At 39.0% G+C, this 17,951-nt stretch overlaps 1 protein-coding gene across 4 annotated transcripts in view; it reads left to right on the top strand.

The window, feature by feature from the left end:
• Positions 1-2,604: 2,604 nt before the first annotated feature.
• Positions 2,605-17,951, top strand: part of dok7b (docking protein 7b) — a 33,420-nt gene continuing 18,073 nt past the window's right edge. For 2 of the 4 annotated variants that reach the window (XM_047365653.1, XM_047365652.1), the window contains exons 1-5: positions 2,605-2,715; positions 2,819-2,864; positions 3,578-3,660; positions 7,231-7,381; positions 10,588-10,788. In XM_047365653.1, the coding sequence (XP_047221609.1) occupies positions 2,662-2,715; positions 2,819-2,864; positions 3,578-3,660; positions 7,231-7,381; positions 10,588-10,788 (535 nt within the window). In that variant the 5' untranslated portion in view covers positions 2,605-2,661. Of the gene's footprint in view, positions 2,716-2,818; positions 2,872-3,577; positions 3,661-7,230; positions 7,382-10,587; positions 10,789-17,951 lie in introns of all 4 variants that reach the window. The other 2 variants (XM_047365654.1, XM_047365655.1) reach the window with 2 other exon arrangements.

Below are 17,951 nucleotides of genomic sequence, written 5' to 3'. Positions count from 1 at the left end.
GATGTAAGACTTAGCATTCAATCACCTTTTTAGAAGCTTTCAACTTAACTTGACATTATACAGAATTAATTTCTCCATTGGATCTGAGAAATAAGGCCAATTGGCATTATTACAAAGCTTTAATTTATAGTATTGAAGCGTCAGAGCAAAGTTCTTTTTAGTGAAGTCATGATATCCATTGCCAGACCTTCTAATACAACCTTTTTAAAAATACATTTCTAATTAGGTAGATGTAACATCTGAGGCTGTCCTATTTCCCCTGTAAGGCCTTTTAATCCACTATGATAATTCACAGTTGAGCTGTAGCTTATAGTGTATTATGTATATTGAATAAATCATGTCTGCCATATTGTTTATGTTATAAGTCAGTCTAGTTTGCAGTATATATTCAGAAAGCATTTTGCTCATTGCGAGCTAGTCACTTGACCCTTAATCGTGTTGGTATTCTAACTCTTTAAGAAATCATATGTTTATGTAGTAATTGGTTACAATGTTTATTTTCTTTTAGAAGCAATAATACTAATGAAATAAAAATATGGTGCATTTTCTTTAAAATGTTTATGAGCCAGATTGTAAAAAGAAAAGAGCCAAGACCCAGCCAGCCAATAAGCTAGCTGAAGTTATTGTAAGAAAGCATCTCGAGATTTTGAACTGGAACTTTAGCTAATAAGCTAATTGAAGTTAGCTTTTGGTGTCTATGCCAATTCCAGTTGATGTTTCTTTGGTAACTGGGTGAAATGTGTGTCTTTTTAACTAATAAAAATAACAATATGGTTTATTTTCATTGCAAATTTTATTAGCTAAATTGTAAAGTTTTTTTTAATTTAGCCCCAAAAGGCTTCCTAGCTAGTTGAAGTTAGCTTTAGCGTTAAATGTCTGAGGTTCTATGTCTATTTGGTAGTTGGGTATGAGATTTATTGCCTTTTTAAATAATTTTAAAAATGTGGTTAAATTTTTACACATTTTAATGAGATAAAGGGCAACAAATATGATGGGATTTATTCTTCTGTTGTCCTGATATGGTTACTTGATAAATTTGGTTTTCCATTCAGATTGTACATTGATGTCAATCGTCTCATATAACATGACTTACAGGACAAAATCACCGGACTGCTGTTCACCAGTTTAATATTCATGTAAATGGTCGTCTTTAAAATCATACTTAATTCATCTTAATATCATGATTTTTAATAGCTTTTCAAATACATTTTGTTCCGGTATCAAATTGCTGATGACACAAGAATGCATTGGAATGCAAATGAAATTCTGACAAGGTTGGTTGAACAACACAACAATAAAGGGAGCCATTTTAGAAATGCAGATGTTAAGTTTGAAAGTATTTCATTAGAAATGCTTTGCAATAGATTGTCTATTATTAGACTATTAATTGTAAAAACTACACCAATTTAAGTTGTTTCATTAATTAAACAGAAGTGTGGATTCTGTCATTCTCTTGTACTATACAGAACAACATTTTTAAGTATAACAGACCTTTGGGATTAAAGTAATTTATTGAGAACAATCTACATTTTTAAAACTGAGATGTCAGATTGGCATCAGCTAACTCCCAAAGCAATTTCCTGTTGAATAAACAAATAAAAGGTTGCCTTCTCTTTATCTTAACATTGTCGAACTGTGGTTGAAAAATGAAAGGTGAAATGACTTCCACATAAAGATGTCTATTGATGTCTAAATGTGGTTGAAATATGGATGGGGTTGATGAAGCCTGGCTTAACATTTTTGTTTTGGTTAAATTTGGACACGATCCATTATCTAAACAAAGTCCAAATTTCAGCATATTTGTCTGGGTTAAATTAAGACCAAGGACTGACTAACCTTGAACAGCCTTAAAAGTCTGCTGAAAATATGTGTACATCCAACATTTTCCAGGGACATTTTGTCTAAAATTCATTACTTTCTAAGACTTGATGAAATATCTCCAAAGCTACATTTAAAATAATTTTTTTTACACACCGAGGAGGTATGGCAAGCAACAAACTTTTACGTGTATGATTCTTTTTATCATAACCCCCAAAATACAAAGATTTACAATGGAAAATAAATGTAAGCTATTTTCAATGCTCTTCATCAGGTCATGTATTTTTATTTCAGGCTTTACGGCATAATCGGTCAAGAGCTGTGAAAGGAACAAACCAGTTGCACATAGACCATGTGTTTTTTTTATTTAATAGAAAATGCAGAAATTAGTGGTCATTCTTTTTTAGTAAAACATTTATTCTATGGTAAATGTAGTTATTTATCTGGTTATCTCTATATCTCCTGGCAGCTTTCACAAGTTAACCTTCATTCACACAGACAGAGCTGAGGCTAAGCAGATCAGCACTGAGGCGATACGAATCCCCGTCTAACACCCGGCTGGGAAAAATGTGCAGGAGATAAGTGATAGGTGCGCAAGTTATGCGCTTTTAATCAAATTAGCTACATTGCAGACAATAAGCACTTAAGGCGGATTGACAACTGTACTAAGTTGGCAGTGGGCTGGTGACCCTCCCCACCCCGGGGTCTGAGAGAGTGGGAGGGAAAGTGTCTGCCGTCTGCACCCTGGGCTGTAAAGGCTATTTTGAAAAGTTGCCCTCTCTCTTTCTCACCCTCTCCTGCACACACGCATGCACACACAGCTGCTCGAAATCATGACAGAAGATGACGGATACAGTTGTCGCAGAGGGACAAGTCAAGTTTAGAGATGGAAAAAAGGTTAATTCTACAGGTTTTCTTATCTTTTTGATTTGAATGATTCTCCGATTCTTCCCAGTACACCAGAGGACAATAATTTGTGATTTAACAAACTTCTCCACAGTGGAAGACTCGATGGGTTGTTCTTCAGAAGCCCTCCCCAGTCGCAGGTAGGAGGTAACACTTTCTATTTATGCAGCAGGATCTGCACACATACCACAAATAGATTTTTCATCTGCTTCACCCACCACTAATTTCTTCAATTTTTCTGCAGTTAAATTAAGCACAACTTAGCAGGGTTCAACACAGGGGGATGTTGCATAAGCTGGACTAAAAAAGAAACTTATGGGAATCCATTTTGATTTTAGTCCTTTCAGTTTCATACAAACTCAGTTTTTCAGTGATGGATTCAGATTGTTTCTGAAATGCCAGCGAGGTTTTAGTTTAATTATTTTATTTGGCATAAACCATCAGGGTTACCAAAGTCTTGCGCTGAAAGCCAGTTAGAACGCTTCAGCAAATTTCATTCTTTTGAGTAGAGAATAATTTGAGATGTTATGAGGACAGGCTGTGAATCTTTCAGCACAGAAAGACATATGGCTCTGCCTGTGTCCTTGAAGAAACTGGCAGGAGTAGTGGGAATAATCTGAGCTCCTCTGCTCTAAGTGTGCATTGCGCCATGTGAGTGTACTTGTAGCTCAGCTTTTATCTTCAGCTGTGCAAGTGGATCAGTTTGTGGTTTTGGGGGTTTTCCTATGACAGATGTGCATTGGTAGACAGGCATAGGGCAACTTTCAGCAATCCCAGTCATCACATATTAAATACAAAAATATTAATACAAATCTGTGGTCTTGGTAAGTTTATCTCTCTGTGTTTCCCTTAGACTGCTTGACTCTACTTGTGTGTAAAGACAAGAAGAAAGGAAAAAGCAGCGGACATAAGGAGAGGCTCAATGTAACACTGGAGGTATATTCAGCAGCAGATCAAAGCCTGAAGATTTCCTTGAGCTCTTTTTAGTATTTCATACACAACCTTTTACTGCCTTACAAAATACTGGAGTTCAATATTCACATTGGAGAAATATGAAGATACCCCACAGATGGTTTAGAATAAGGTGCAAATGAACAGGGTAGAGCAGGAAGGTTCGCAGAAACATGTGGGGGAGGATAAAAGTGCCACATAAATTTAATCCAAATAAATCTGTAGGTCAAACAAATGCTTACCTATTGAAAATAGAAAATATATACCAAAACTACATAAGATGTGACGCAAAAGTGTGATCCAGATAAAGAAAGCAGAATTAGCTTACATTAATTCTAAGAAACTTCTGCCATCTGTAAACTTAGTCATATTAAACCTGAGTGTCACATTTAAGCCCCGATTCCTTCCAACTGAGATCTCATTCATTTACAACCTTGAACAATATTCCCACACCTTGAACCTTTTCAAATGCTGTCATGTTACAACCACAAATGTCAAGGGTTTTATTGGAATTTCATGTGATTGACCAGCACAAAGTAGCATCTAACATTTTCAACATTTTTGACATATAAAAATCTGAAAAGTGTGGCATGCAGTTGTTTAGAGTTCTCCTGAGTCAAAACTTCATAGTCACATTAAATTGCAAATTCTTATAGGGTATGTCTCTGCAGGCTTTCCACATCTATTTACAAAAATGTTTGCCCATTCGTCGGGAAAATGGCTCAAGCACAATCAGATTCGATCGAGAGCTTCTGTGAAATCAGTTGGATTTAGGCCTGGACTTTGACTGGGCCATTCTAACACATGACTATAAATACAATAAACCATTCCACTGTTACTTTTGTTTTTGGTTTAGGGATGTTTTACAACTGGAAGGTGAACCTTCACCCCAGTCTTAAGTCTTTCAGTGTTGCCCTGTATTTACCTCCATACATCTTCTCATCAATGCCAAGCAGCTTTCCTGACCCTGCTAAAGAAAAGCAAGATGTTGCCACCACCATTTTCAATGGTGGGGATGGCATGAGGATAATTTTCCGTGTGAGTTTTCACCACCATTTTAGCCAACATTTTGCAAAAAAGTTCAAACTCAGACCTGACCTGAGCATCTTCTTCCACATGTTTAAATTGTCCCAACGGGACCATCTTTTATTCAACAGCAGCTTTCTTTTTGCCACTCTTCCATAAAAGCTAGATTTATGAAGTGTAGTACTAAAACTTGTCACATCACCAGGGCTACCATGATGATGGCCTGTTTGGGATATTATTTTATAACCTAACCCTGCTTGAGATCTTGCTCCTTGACCTGTCGTCTGTGCTCCTTGGTCTTCATGATGCTGTTTGTTCTCTAATGTTTTCTCGCAATCCTCTAGGATCTTCACAGAACAGCTGGATTTATTCTGAGATTAAATCCCACATAAATGTATTCTATGTACTGAAGGCAGTTGGCTTTGGCCTCATGTTTGTGTCTAAATAAAGATAGTTCATGTCAGAAATGGACATGTACAAAGAAACCTCCCAGAGCTCAGTTTGGGGAAACTATAAGAATAATTAAAGCTGCAAGCAGCATCGATGGCCCTCACACTTCAGCGCAACTCGGCCTGTGGAGCGACCGCAGGAGCCTGGCATCGCCTCCTACATGCCACCGACGATGACACCGCTTGACTTCAACACGTCGCAACTAGGTGGCACTGTGAGCAACATGTCATATGATCTTTGGTCATGCAGAGTTTTGGTCTGGTGAGAAGCATTCAAAATCTGGAGCAAATTGGACCTTCCAGATGGAAGCTGCACTCACTTGTTTGTTAGTGGGCAGGGCTAAAACAACGTCATCAATTGCCTGTGCCAACATGTACAGCATTGATCCCTGATGATGTATACTACATTTCAAGTGGATGTGATGATGTATGAGGGAGATTGAGCACTTGAAATATCCTAGGGGGTGCTGTTGATCCAAATTCCAATGTAATCGAATAGAGTTGTATAGGGGCTGACAAACATCAACCATATTCAGTTTGGAGCAAATCGGACCTTCCTGAAGGAAGCTAGTCATTTGTTTCTTAGTGGGCGGGGCTAAAGTGATGTAATCTATTGACTGTGTCAACATGTCCATCATTAACTCATGATCATGTCTACTACATTTCAAGTGGATCCAATGATGTATGAAGGAGATATAGCCCTTGAAGTGTCCTAGGGGGCGCTGTTGGTCCAAATTCCAATGTAATCCAATAGAGGTGTTTGGGGGTTGTCAAAGATCAACCATATTCAGTTTGGAGTGAATTGGACCATGCATGTGTAATTTAGAGCCAAACGTATGGCCGTGGCGTGACATCAGAATTTGCCACGCCGTCATAGCCACACCCTCCAGCTAAAGCAGTCTGTGCTGGCAACTGTCTTAGACCATCATGTTATCTGTTATTTGGGACAGTTTGACATTGATTAGGTGAAGGACACCAAATGAGGAACATCAAAAGGAAAACATGACACTTCCTGTTCTCGGGGGGCGAGGCTTTGATGATGTCAGCATCTGATCAGTGAATATTGTTAAGGCCCAGAGGCAGATCAATCCCAGAAGGTTTCATGTCTGTGTGACTTTCCTTGTAGAAACTATAACAGTTTCGTGTTTCATGGCGAGAAGTCAGATTTTGAGGCTTAGCCACGCCCACATACTTTCATGTAGCAAAAAGCTTTTGATAACTCTTGTCTTAAGAATATACTCATTGATTTTGAAGTCTGTAAGTCAAAAGCTGTAGGAGGAGTTCGCTCAGATACGTGGGCTAGAAACAGCAAAAATGGGGTCAAAATGGCAACTTTAATCCAAAATGGCTGACTTCCTGTGGGGTTTGGACCATCGCTCCAAGAGAGTTTTTTGTGGGTCCTGACAAGTTACATATGTGTACCAAATTTCAGATTCCTCGGTCAAAGCATGGCTTGGGGCTGATTTTATAAAGTTTACTAGGGGGCGCTGTGGAGAAATTGGTCCCGCCCCTTCAACATGCTCAAAAACTCACAATTTTGATAACTTTTAATCCCCAATGCCTTAACTACATACTGACCAAATATGAAGCCGGTAGCTCAAAATTCCTAGGAGGAGTTCGTTAAAGTTCGACATGTATGAAAAGTGAAAAACGTCCAAAAATGACCCTTTGACCCAAAATGGCCGACTTCCTGTTGGTTTTAGGGCATACCACCAAGAGACGTTTTTTCATGATTTGGGGTGATCTAGCTATGTACAAAATTTCAACTCTCTAGGACTTACCAGTTGGCCTATTTCACTTTAGGGGGCGCTGTAGAGCGGTTTGGCCACGCCCATTTTCAAATCCATTAGAATACGAAAATTTCCATTGGGGGACAACTTTCTGTGAAGTTTGGTGAGTTTTTGAATATGTTAAGACCTTCAAAAGCCAATTCATTTCCCAGATTAATAATAATAAACGTGAGCAATTACAATTGGCCCTTGCAGGCCTTCCTGCTCGGGCCTAATTAATTGCAATTTCAAATGTATCAACTCAAAGGAGGACGTGGTTAATCTGATCCGAAGTCATTCACTCCTTTCAGGAGATTTGTGGTGTGGAGCCAGGGCCCGGGTATGATGGTGTGCCCTACACTCTCTCCATCCTCTGCCTGGCAAGAACCCTTATCCTGGGTTTTAAAAACAGAGACGCCCTGCTGGCCTGGGATGCCCGGATCCGCTACAGCCTGGGTGAAGGTCAGTGGCTCGACCTCGTGCGTACAACACAGTCCTGCCTTGTTATTCTAGAACATAAATAATAATTGTCTTATTTTTTTATAAAATCTTTTTTTTATAATTGCCTTTAAAACTTAGAGTTTGCAAAATTTTACCACATAAGTAATTGTTACAGAAAACCACATAAATCTGAACGTTTAACATCTGTTGTTGGTGATTCAGAGAACCTACATTTAGTACATTTAGGTGTCTGAGGTGATCAAATATATCACTCTCAGATTCAGAATTATAAATGTTTTTAAAATAACTAACAAAAGTACATTAACTAGTCTTTATTTACTGGTGTAAACATAAAAAAATGTAGAACAGTGGTCAATAATTTGTTGGAGGTAAAGTATACAGTATCTCACAGAAGTGAGTACACCCTCAGATTTTTGTAAATATTTTATTATAACCTTTCATGGAACAATGTAAAGTAGTCAGTGTACAGCTTGGATAACAGTGTAAATTAGCTGTCCCCTCAAAATAACTCATCACACAGCTATTAATGTCTGAACTGCTGGCGACAAAAAGTGAGTATACCTCGATCCATGTGCAGTTTTCTTTCAAAGCTCTTTTTCACTGCCTTTCACTGTCAGGTAAGCTACTTTCACCTGTACTGGTTAGCCTGAATGCAGTGAGCATCAGATGAAAATAATTTTTATTCCTGAAGCCATAACTGCCATTCTCAGTCAGCAAATCTACTTTTTAGGTTTGTGTTTCCATGATGTTTATGTAAGTTGAATACCAACGGGTGGAAGACAAGCTGCTTCCAAATACTTATATTTTAAGCTGCTAAAACAATTAATTTCTTATAAAAGCACGATGTTAAGCTGCTGGTCTATCTTTGAGGTTCAAAAAGTTCACATAATGGTGGAGGTGATTCTTAAAAGCAGATGAACGCTAGGGCAGTTATTACCAGTGTAGCTTTGCCGCAAGGAGGGCCAGGGTTTAAACCCTGGCCAGGAAGTTTATTTACGGAGTTTGTGTGTTCTTCCTGCGCATGTGCAGATTCTCTCTGGGTACTCTGGCTATCTTCCACCGCCCAAAAACGTGCATCAGAATAATGTGTATGTGTGTGTGTGTGTATATTTGCTTGGATGTGTGTCTACTTTGTCTCTGTGTTGGACTAGCTCTTACCCAGTGACTGCTGGAGATACGTACCAGCCCCTCACCACCCTGCTTGATTCAAACATGAAAATGAAAATAGATGGATGGGATGCCCCAGAATTTGGTAACCGCTCAATAGACAATGGTCCAGTTGTGAATATGATGTGTATTGGGAAGGCTGCAGCAGATTACATTCTTGAAATGAACTCATTGGTCAAGAAGAACCTGAGTTTAGATAGTTGGTTGTAGATCTCACACTCAATTTGTACACAAACATTAGCAACTCAAACTGAGTCTGACTTCATGAGTAGCTGGTTTGGTTTTAAAAGTACTGGATGTTGTGGCCAGTTTTAAGGTAAAAGCGCATCAGACAAGTGTGTTGTCTCTAGACCGTCTATGGAAGGTTTCACAGTGAAAGCTTGAACCTCTGCAGGAGGAACTTGATGATAATCGAGGCAAGAAGTGACCATGGCTTGTACCCGGAGTTATGCGTGGCATGCTGATTCAGATAGTTTTTATTATTTTGTAGCATACAATATGATGGGAAGATATCGGCAACATGGTGCAAGACAATTACACATCTTAGATAGGTTTAATTAAAGCTTTATGTCAGTGCGCTTGTTGTTGCCTTGAACATGGTACCTCTATGTAGCCAATCATGTGACAGCAACTCAACACATTTAGGTGTCTAAGCCTGGTGAAGACAACTCAGTAAAGTTCAAATTAAGCATCCAAATGGGGAAAAAAGAGAATTTAAGTGACTTTCAAAGTGTCGTTGTTACTGGTATGAGATGGGCTGGTCTGAATGTTTCACAAACTCCTGAGCTACTGGGATTTTCACAACCAACTATGTCCAGCTTGCTGTGACAAATCTGACAAGAGAAACTATCCACATAGTGACAGTTGTGTGAATGAAAATGTATAATTGATTTCAGAGGTAATAAAACAATGAGCAGACTGGTTTTCTATGATAGCAAGGTGACAGTAGCTCAAATAACCACTCATTACAACCAGTGTTTGTAGAATACAGTCTCTGAATTTACAACAAGCCTTAAAGCAGATGGGCTACAGACCCTACAGGGTGCCGCTCCTGTCAGCTAAGAATAGGAGAATGAGGCCACCGTTCACACAGTTTGATCAAAACAAACTAGAAAATGTTGCCTGATATGAAGAATATTGATTTCTTTAGCAAAACACAGATGGTGGAGCTAGAATAAGACATAAACACAGAAGCATGGATCCATCCTACCTTGTATAAACAGTTCAGAATGATGATGGGGTGTAATGATGTGGGGGATATTTTCTTTGGGCCCCTTAGTTCCTGTCGAGCACATTTTAAACACCACAGCCTACCTGAGCATTGTTGCTGACCATCCTCTCTCCATCCTTTGATGACCACAGTGTTGCCATCTTCCGATGGCTGCTTCCCGCAGGATAATGCACCATGTCACAAAGGTTAAATCATCTCAAACTGGTTTGCTGAACATGGTAATGGCTTCTGTATACTCCAAGTACCTCCACTGTCACCAGATCTCAATTCAATAGAGCATCATTGTGGTTTGGTGAAATAGGAGAATCACATCATGGATATGCAGGTGACAAATATTCAGAAACTGTGTGATGCCATCTTGTCAAAATGGACCAAAATCTCAGAGGAATGTTTCAGAAACCTTGTTGAATCTGCGGCATACCAAATGAATGCAACCCTGACGGCAAAATAGGATTCAAACTGGTACTAGCAAGGTGTACCTAATAACGTGGCTGGTAAAAGTATGTGTGCATGTGAGTCTGTCTTTCATGAGACAGCTGTAAGCTACTGTATCTGCACAAACAGAGCTGTGACAAAATGAGACCAGCAAAGCACAAAGACCCGCTTAATCATCATTACCCCAGCCATTGCATTCATGTGTCTTTTAAACCTCTGGAATCAGTTTTTAGTCCCTCCTCAGTTGTCATGTTGCTCCTTTTCTTAGAGATTTATGACTTAAGTTACACAAAACCTATTATGACTTCATGAGAATGTGAAAAGCTTGAGGGTTGTCTTTTTACACTACTTTTATTTTCTTCTGTCTTCTCAGTCCATAGATTCTTAGTCAGTGTGGAACCAGGCACCAAACTGGAAAGTGGGGCTGCCTCCCTTCATCTTTGCAACAACCTGTTGGTCCTCAGTAGAGGCCTGCCTCCTGTTGTTACTGCTCACTGGAAGCTGTCGGCGCTGCGTCGATATGGTGCCGTGCCAAATGGCTTTGTGTTTGAGGGAGGGACTCGCTGTGGATTCTGTGAGTACCTACTAACTTGGGAGGCTTTTTATTACTAACCTGTACAAGATAAAAGTCTGATTACTCAGATGAAGATACATGGAAATGTTTGACTTAAACATGCAAACCCCCAAGTGTTTCTAAGAGCATCAATAAGGATTTGTCAAGAAGATTAAGTTTTGCATGTATAGGCAGAGAGTAATCTCTTCCCTCGAGGTCCACTCAGTATGACCTATCTCTACATTTTCCAGGTGCAGCCTGTTGAATCTAATGAGGATATTGTAGATATCCATGCACAGCTAGCTAGACCAGTGAGAATGCAGAGGGGTCAGACACTTAGCTTGGAAACAATTATGGTTCTCAAAGCACTTTTTTTAGTCCGGTCTGTCAGTGAGGAACCTTTGTGAGATTTTCTCCTATATTTAGGGCCATCTAGGATGCGCCACTCTTTGAAGGTATAGTCATGAATTTTTATCGATGTTGACATTAGTGAAGACTGTAAGAACTTCAATTAAAGCCTATTAATATAATGTGTTGTGTGTTTAGGACAGAGATGGGCAACTTTGGTCCTTGAGGGCATGTTTTAATGGATTTGTTTAAGTAAGGTGTGTTCAGTCAGGGAGACATCTTAAACATGCTGAAAACTCGGCCTGGACGAGTGATCGCTCTGGTTTTGGATTACTGGGCTGTTGTAAACATAACAGGTGTTTTGTTGACAGCAGAGGCCATAGCTCTGTAGGTGACAGAGGTCACTTTAGGAAAATGAAAATCTGTGGGCTTTTTTCTTGTAGCTCATGTTTTTGGAAGGTCTTTCACTCTCTTTTCACATTGTGTTTTTGCATTTAATTGAATTGTTCCTCCATTTATGTACCCAGCAAAAGGAAGACATATATGTGTCTTTATTTTGTGTGCTTTTGAGGCTTGCGTCATCAACAGTGGGCTTTACACAACGCAGAAAGAAAGTGTGGTATGTTTTTCGTCTTTGCCGCCATACTTATCGTTACTATTGTCTCCACCAATGGCACCAATTGTCAACTTACAGATAGACTTAAATTCAACAACAGAACATTTTATTAAACTTGTGTTTTTTTAATGTCAACCTAGTTCAGAAGTAATTTAGACCTGTAGTTTTATACGATGTACAAATAACCGCGGCATATTTATTGGATTAAAAGCCTTATGTATTGCAAATATATTCCCCTTTAATATTTGTTTAGCTCTCATAGACCTGTCACACTAATGGACTGTAAAACAAGTAATTTATTGGAGCCATTTTTATAGTTGCGTATTCCATGTCAGAAATGTCTTTCTGTGTCTACTAAAGCCTGTTGTGAATGTTGTTTTTGCCAGGGTTCAGGTATCTACTGAATGTCAAACTGATGGTGGGCATGAATGAGAAGAATGACAAGCAGCTGCATGCATTTTGAGTGGGGACTGGACCATGGTTGTAGTTTCAAAATATAGGGAAATAAAAGTTGATAAGAGCTGAAGGACTACTTTTTTCGGTTGCTTGACAGAATACAAGCATTCTCCTCGCTGTCAGGTTGTTTTAGAGACTTAGAAACTGTTCGGTCCTTTGCATTGTCCGTTTTTTCTAGCGAGTGAGTTTTAAGTGTGAGCGAATACCAGAATAACCAGGAGGTTTTCAGGCTCAGGTTACAATGTTCTTATGACAGAGATCTATAAATACTGGTGCTGGACACTCAGCCAATCACAAACAGCCATGTGGTTTTGTGTGCCACCACAGAGTCCTTCTTCCTTTCATCAGAATATTACCCAGCAGACACAGGGGCAGCAGACAGAGGCCCTCTCGATGTGGCGGCAGGAATGGAGAGCTACCACAGCAGAAATGTCTCAATTGAGTCTAAAAGTAACATTCCTTACATTACCTCAAAGTAGAGTGTTTGTTGGCATTTCATTTGCATATCTTGAGTAAAGACATCACATTACAGTTATATGGAGCCCAAAGTGACTTCTGTTCGAAGCTAAATACCAAATTTGCATTGCAAGATGTGGACATAACTGCTCTTTTGCGCTTTGGAAGTCATAAAATATTAACACTGTCAACATAGCACTGCTGCACAACTAAATAATCATATTTAGACCTGAGAGCATGAGCAGAAAATACCTTGTCCCAACTATCATAAATCATGTCTAAACCCTTTATCCTCCCCACTTCCTTTAATTTGCATAGCAATTTGACCAAAACGTGAGAAATACACTGGATTTGAGTTCATTATTGTACATTTCCATCTGTTTAATTTTCCTTGCGGCCTCATTTGCTTCAACAAACCAGTAAGTCTCTCTGTCATCGCTGGACTTTGTGTTGCAGCTGGTCTTTTTAAAAAAGTAACTGCACCTCAGACACTATAGATCTTTTATGCAGAGGTTAAGATGATGCCAATGTGACATCACTATCACTTTTATTACTATGGAGACATGCAAACTCATACATACACTCCCTGACAGCGAGGTAGCCAGTCCTCTGGGACAGCAGTCTGCCGTGCTGTAAAGTAGACGGTAAGAACTTGCGTTTAGGGCCGTACTGTAATATGTCCTTCTGGTAGTGTAGTCATATCTAAATACTCTTCAGAAGTACAGTTGCTCTCAGACGTATCCATACACCTGCTAAAATCAGGTCATGATAAATTCTTTTAATAGCTTTTACTCTGCTAAATCCAACTGGAAAAAAGAATCCGCGGAAAGGAAAAATGTAAAAATCAAACAATCTGCAATAATCGGTGTCATGCAATTCTGATTATTTGAATATAAATATTTATAAAAAATTATGTAATGTCAGACCTAATCTCAGAAATCCACCATGGGATTATGATTATTGGATTACTAGCATTTATCAACGATTATTATTCATTATGATTAATAATTATTTACCAAACTCACCAGAAACATTTGTATATTTTAACTTGTTGAGGAATTGAGATTAGTTAGTTACTAAGTTACTGTTAATAATTACAATTAACAACTGGAGTTGATTAATAGCCAAAATCCCACTAAATGTAGCTGTATTACCAAACCACTAACCAAAAGAGTGATATGAGTACCAACCTTATTGACAGCAAATCACTTTCATATAAAATAAACACAAACAGCTTCTCTTTATTTATGCGAAAACGTATCATTAAAAAAAAAATAGTTCCTTTCTACAATCAAACTATTCAAGTCCAACAAACTTTCACCTAACTAGAATACTCACTAACTACTGAAAGGATAAAATAAAAATCAAGCGTAACAATGCAGAAATTGATCAATTTATAGGGAAGCTCACTGAGCAGTAATAGAGATCAAACCAGCACCTTATTTGTAAAGATGGGAGTGATCAAAGCTCCTGATCAGCCTGAAAGGTTATAATGGATCTCTCTGGGCATATCCACCTAGATAAGATTGTTTGAAACAGTAGCAATTAAACTCCTGCTGAGAATCGGCAGGAAAAGGGGTTGACTATGAGAAAAGTAACAAAAGAAACAAATGTGCATGATTGATGTCATCTCTGGGTCAGAAACAAGGTCACCGGTGTTCACGCGTCCATGAATAGCTCAGAAAGCGGGAATCTTTTCCTCCTTCAGGAAAAATTATGATAAATTGCATTTAATCCACTAATAAAAGAACAAGGAGGTAGGGTTGTCTCCTCAGAAAATCCTCTGTTGGATTTTGCACACCTGGATTTGATCGGAGAAGATAAAAATCTGCTGGTTGTTCAGACAGCTAGATTTCAAGCTTTGCCAAGCTCTTCTTCAAAGGGTTGTTAACTTGTCTCGCAAGTTGTAACTGAATCCTTCGGGAAGATGTACTTTTGTTGCGCCGAGTGGCAGCAAAAGCAACGCTTTATCAGCCTGTATGGCTTTATATATATATATACCTTGCTGTGATGTCAGAGCTGCCATAGTTGCTGGTAAGTGTAGTTAGAACTGTTTCTACAGGAAGATAGCCCCAACAATATGGGTGCAAAAGCTTAAACGTTTTTTGAATAAGCTTTTGATTCAAATTCAGCATTCAGTCTTCCAGAGCTTACACCAGCTGCCTTTGATAGAAACTCAGAAAATCCTGGAATAAAATCCAGCCGCCATTGTAGGATTTTCCTGCCATTTACTCATTTTCATGCTTTAGCTAAAGCATAGACAGCAGAGGTTTAAGAGATCAAAATAATCTTTGTTCAAAGGTATCAGTCTGGAGAAAAGGTAAAAGGTTTTACAGTATAATATTTATACCATAAAGAAATTCATCAATATTTGGATAAAAAATCTCCTGTTTTCTCCATATGATTAAACTAACAAGAAAGGCTGCAAAAACATTTCACTAAACCGTGTGCAAAAATGTGTTTAGGTTTATATTCCAAAAGTATATTTGGGACAGTGACGCAGCTGGTAACACAGCTTCCTTGCAGCTAGAAGGTTCTGGGTTCAAATCCAAGCCAAGGCTATTTCTGCATGGAGTTTGCATGTTCTCCCTGTGCATCTGTAAATTTTCTCTGGGTACTCCGGCTTCCTTCCACAGTCCCAAAACATGACTGTTAGGCTAATTGGTCTGTCTAAATTGCCTTTTGTCATGAGCGTGTGTGTAGCCAGAACTAAATGTGTCATAAAATCTTTAGGTTATTTTTCTGTAGTGACCTCAGGGGCATATCTACAGGGGGGCAAGGGGGGGCCAACTGCCGCCCTGCTGTAGAGCTTTGCCCCCAAAGCTGCCCGCCTACTTTTGTCCTTAACATACTTGTATTTACTAATCAATTTTTGTCCAAAAGCCTCTTACAGCCTTCAAATTAAACATTGATTTACCAAAAATATATAATTGTAAATATAATCTGAGGTCCCTGAAAAACGTATTTACGACCCTGCATCAAACACCGTTCTGTTCCTCAGGCACATAAACGAGGCAGTCTGTCTGTAGCCCAGCAGAGTGGAGCAACTGAGCTGTCTGACGACATGTCTGCTGAAGTGACCGATCACGGTGTAATACGTTTATTAATTGTTTGACGACAGTGACACGTGTGTGATTTGTAAGAGCGTTACAATATTTCCCTTGTTAGTTTGCTTTTTTTAGGGGCTGCAATTTACTGACGGTTCTATATGATCAATATCACTGCAATGAGGCGCAATTAAACCACGTTACATCTGTTCAGTCAGATCGGGAAGATAATAAATTGGCTGTCATGAGAATAAGATTTCTAAATATAACTGCTGGTGTGACCTGTGTCAATGTGATCATTTCTGGTTTCATATAGTTATAGATTTCTTGTGGCAATAAATGGTAAAATTTTTCCAAAACTTGAAGCTTGCACATAGCAGATCACAATAAATAGGAAATTTTAAAATGGAGATATTTCCAGTTTATTTGGCAAAAAGTGAGGGATGAAAAGAGAGAAGAGACTGTGTGAGAGACCAGGAAGCGGTGAAGCGGAGAAGATTTCAGTCAGAGAGAGAGAAAGTAGACAGTGCAGAGGAAACTGATGGAGAGAAGGAGGACATAGAGCCGGGGAATCCAGCCTATCCAGCTGGACCACCTGGTATGGATTTATTCTTGGTATAAATTCCAGTGCAGAGATATTAGATGTCTACAGGTATGTTATGAAGTTTTACAGTCCAGGCTTTATAGATGTAGTCAATTTATGTTATAATTTTATGTTTTATAATAAAATAAAATCTTACAATGCAGAAATGCAGTGAAAACTGTATTAGAATATGTATTTTTTTTAGAGTAATGAACTTCAATGAAGAGGTCCAGCATTGCCACCCTGCCTAGACCTTTTGCGCCTCCTTTTCCCCTGCATGTAAAATGTTCTAGATCCGCCACTAAATTACCTGCTGAAAGTTTTCTGGGTTATGGGGTCCACATGTGCTCATTTCAACTCCGTAATGAATAAACGTTTTTAGTGTACACATGCTGACCCAGTAATAAACAATCCTCTGCAGAATCTGGACGGCCATCGAGCTCTTTGCCCCAGATAAAAGCCGTTTAAAGCTTCCAAGCAAGGTTGGCAGCCTTTTTGTGTCCCTCAGCAGGTGTAAACACACATGCCTCCTTTGGTAATACGTTGCTGCACGTGTGAGATTGTTTCCCCTGTCTGTTGTATATTTAGCATCGCTTAGATGGTATCTTCAAGTTAAATCCAACTAAGCCCCACTCTTGCCAGGTTATATTAAAGTGCAAGTGACCCACAGAGGTTGCAATGTCTGATTGTCCGCCTGGCCCTAGCTTGAGTGGTGAAGCATACTAAACACAAAACAGACTTTAAGAGATTCTACATGTTAACTGATTTATTCATAATATGTTGCAGCAGGTGGAAGTTAAACCATCTGTGGGTGAGAAGAAAAGTGACAAAGTAAAAACCTTTTTATGCTCCCATTCCACTGCTTTTCAGAGAGAAATGTTTTATTTCTACTCCACAGCGAAGCTTTGCTGACTGCAATATTTTAGGGAGGAAAATTCAAAGTGAATAATATTTCATATATTAAAAACAAAAGATGCTAAAAGTTTGAGCCTTCTGATGTTTCTTCAGAAGTTGGGTTTTATAGTCTTTAAGATGTCTGAGCTCTCAGTGGCTTCACCAACTCCAGCTTTCTAACATTAAATCCTGCTTGCTTTCAACGTGCAAATACATTGTTGTCCTGTTTTTTAAGCAAAGCAAAACATTTGACAAAATCACTATTTGCACATTACAGACGACATGCTGCCATTCTGTTCCCTGTTTCTATCTCGTTCTGCAGCTGAAGCAACCCCCTGCATTCCAAATGCAGAGATTTACATGCAGGTGTAAACCACATCCATAATTTCCATGGCTTTAATGGTTACAGCTTGACCCTTCAGTTTTCATTGTTTCTTTACAGTTTTAAAGCAAAATGGAAAAGAAGCCAAAGCATTAAGTGGTTCCAACAAAGTTTACCGAAAATGTGGAAAACACACACCACGAGTTAAATATTGTGATTCTTTTCTGCAAGAAAATACTGGTATTTATTCTAAAGGATTTATGTTTGCAGCAGCCGATCACTGTTAAAGATGCTATTTAATCTCATAAAAGACGCGTTAAACTACTCATTTGCTTACTAAAGAATGACTTCCTCATCACCGACACGCCCGGTCGTCTGGATGTTGATCTGCTGCTCGAGACACACGCGGCCTAAACATGGACTGTGCGGTATGCTCCATCTCTCAGGCTCATGATGTTCTTT

This window comes from Girardinichthys multiradiatus, chromosome 5, assembly GCF_021462225.1.
Source record: "Girardinichthys multiradiatus isolate DD_20200921_A chromosome 5, DD_fGirMul_XY1, whole genome shotgun sequence".
Lineage (NCBI taxonomy): Eukaryota > Metazoa > Chordata > Actinopteri > Cyprinodontiformes > Goodeidae > Girardinichthys > Girardinichthys multiradiatus.
The sequence above is the reverse complement of the archived record's forward strand: the minus strand, read 5'-3'. Positions and strand labels throughout refer to the sequence as shown.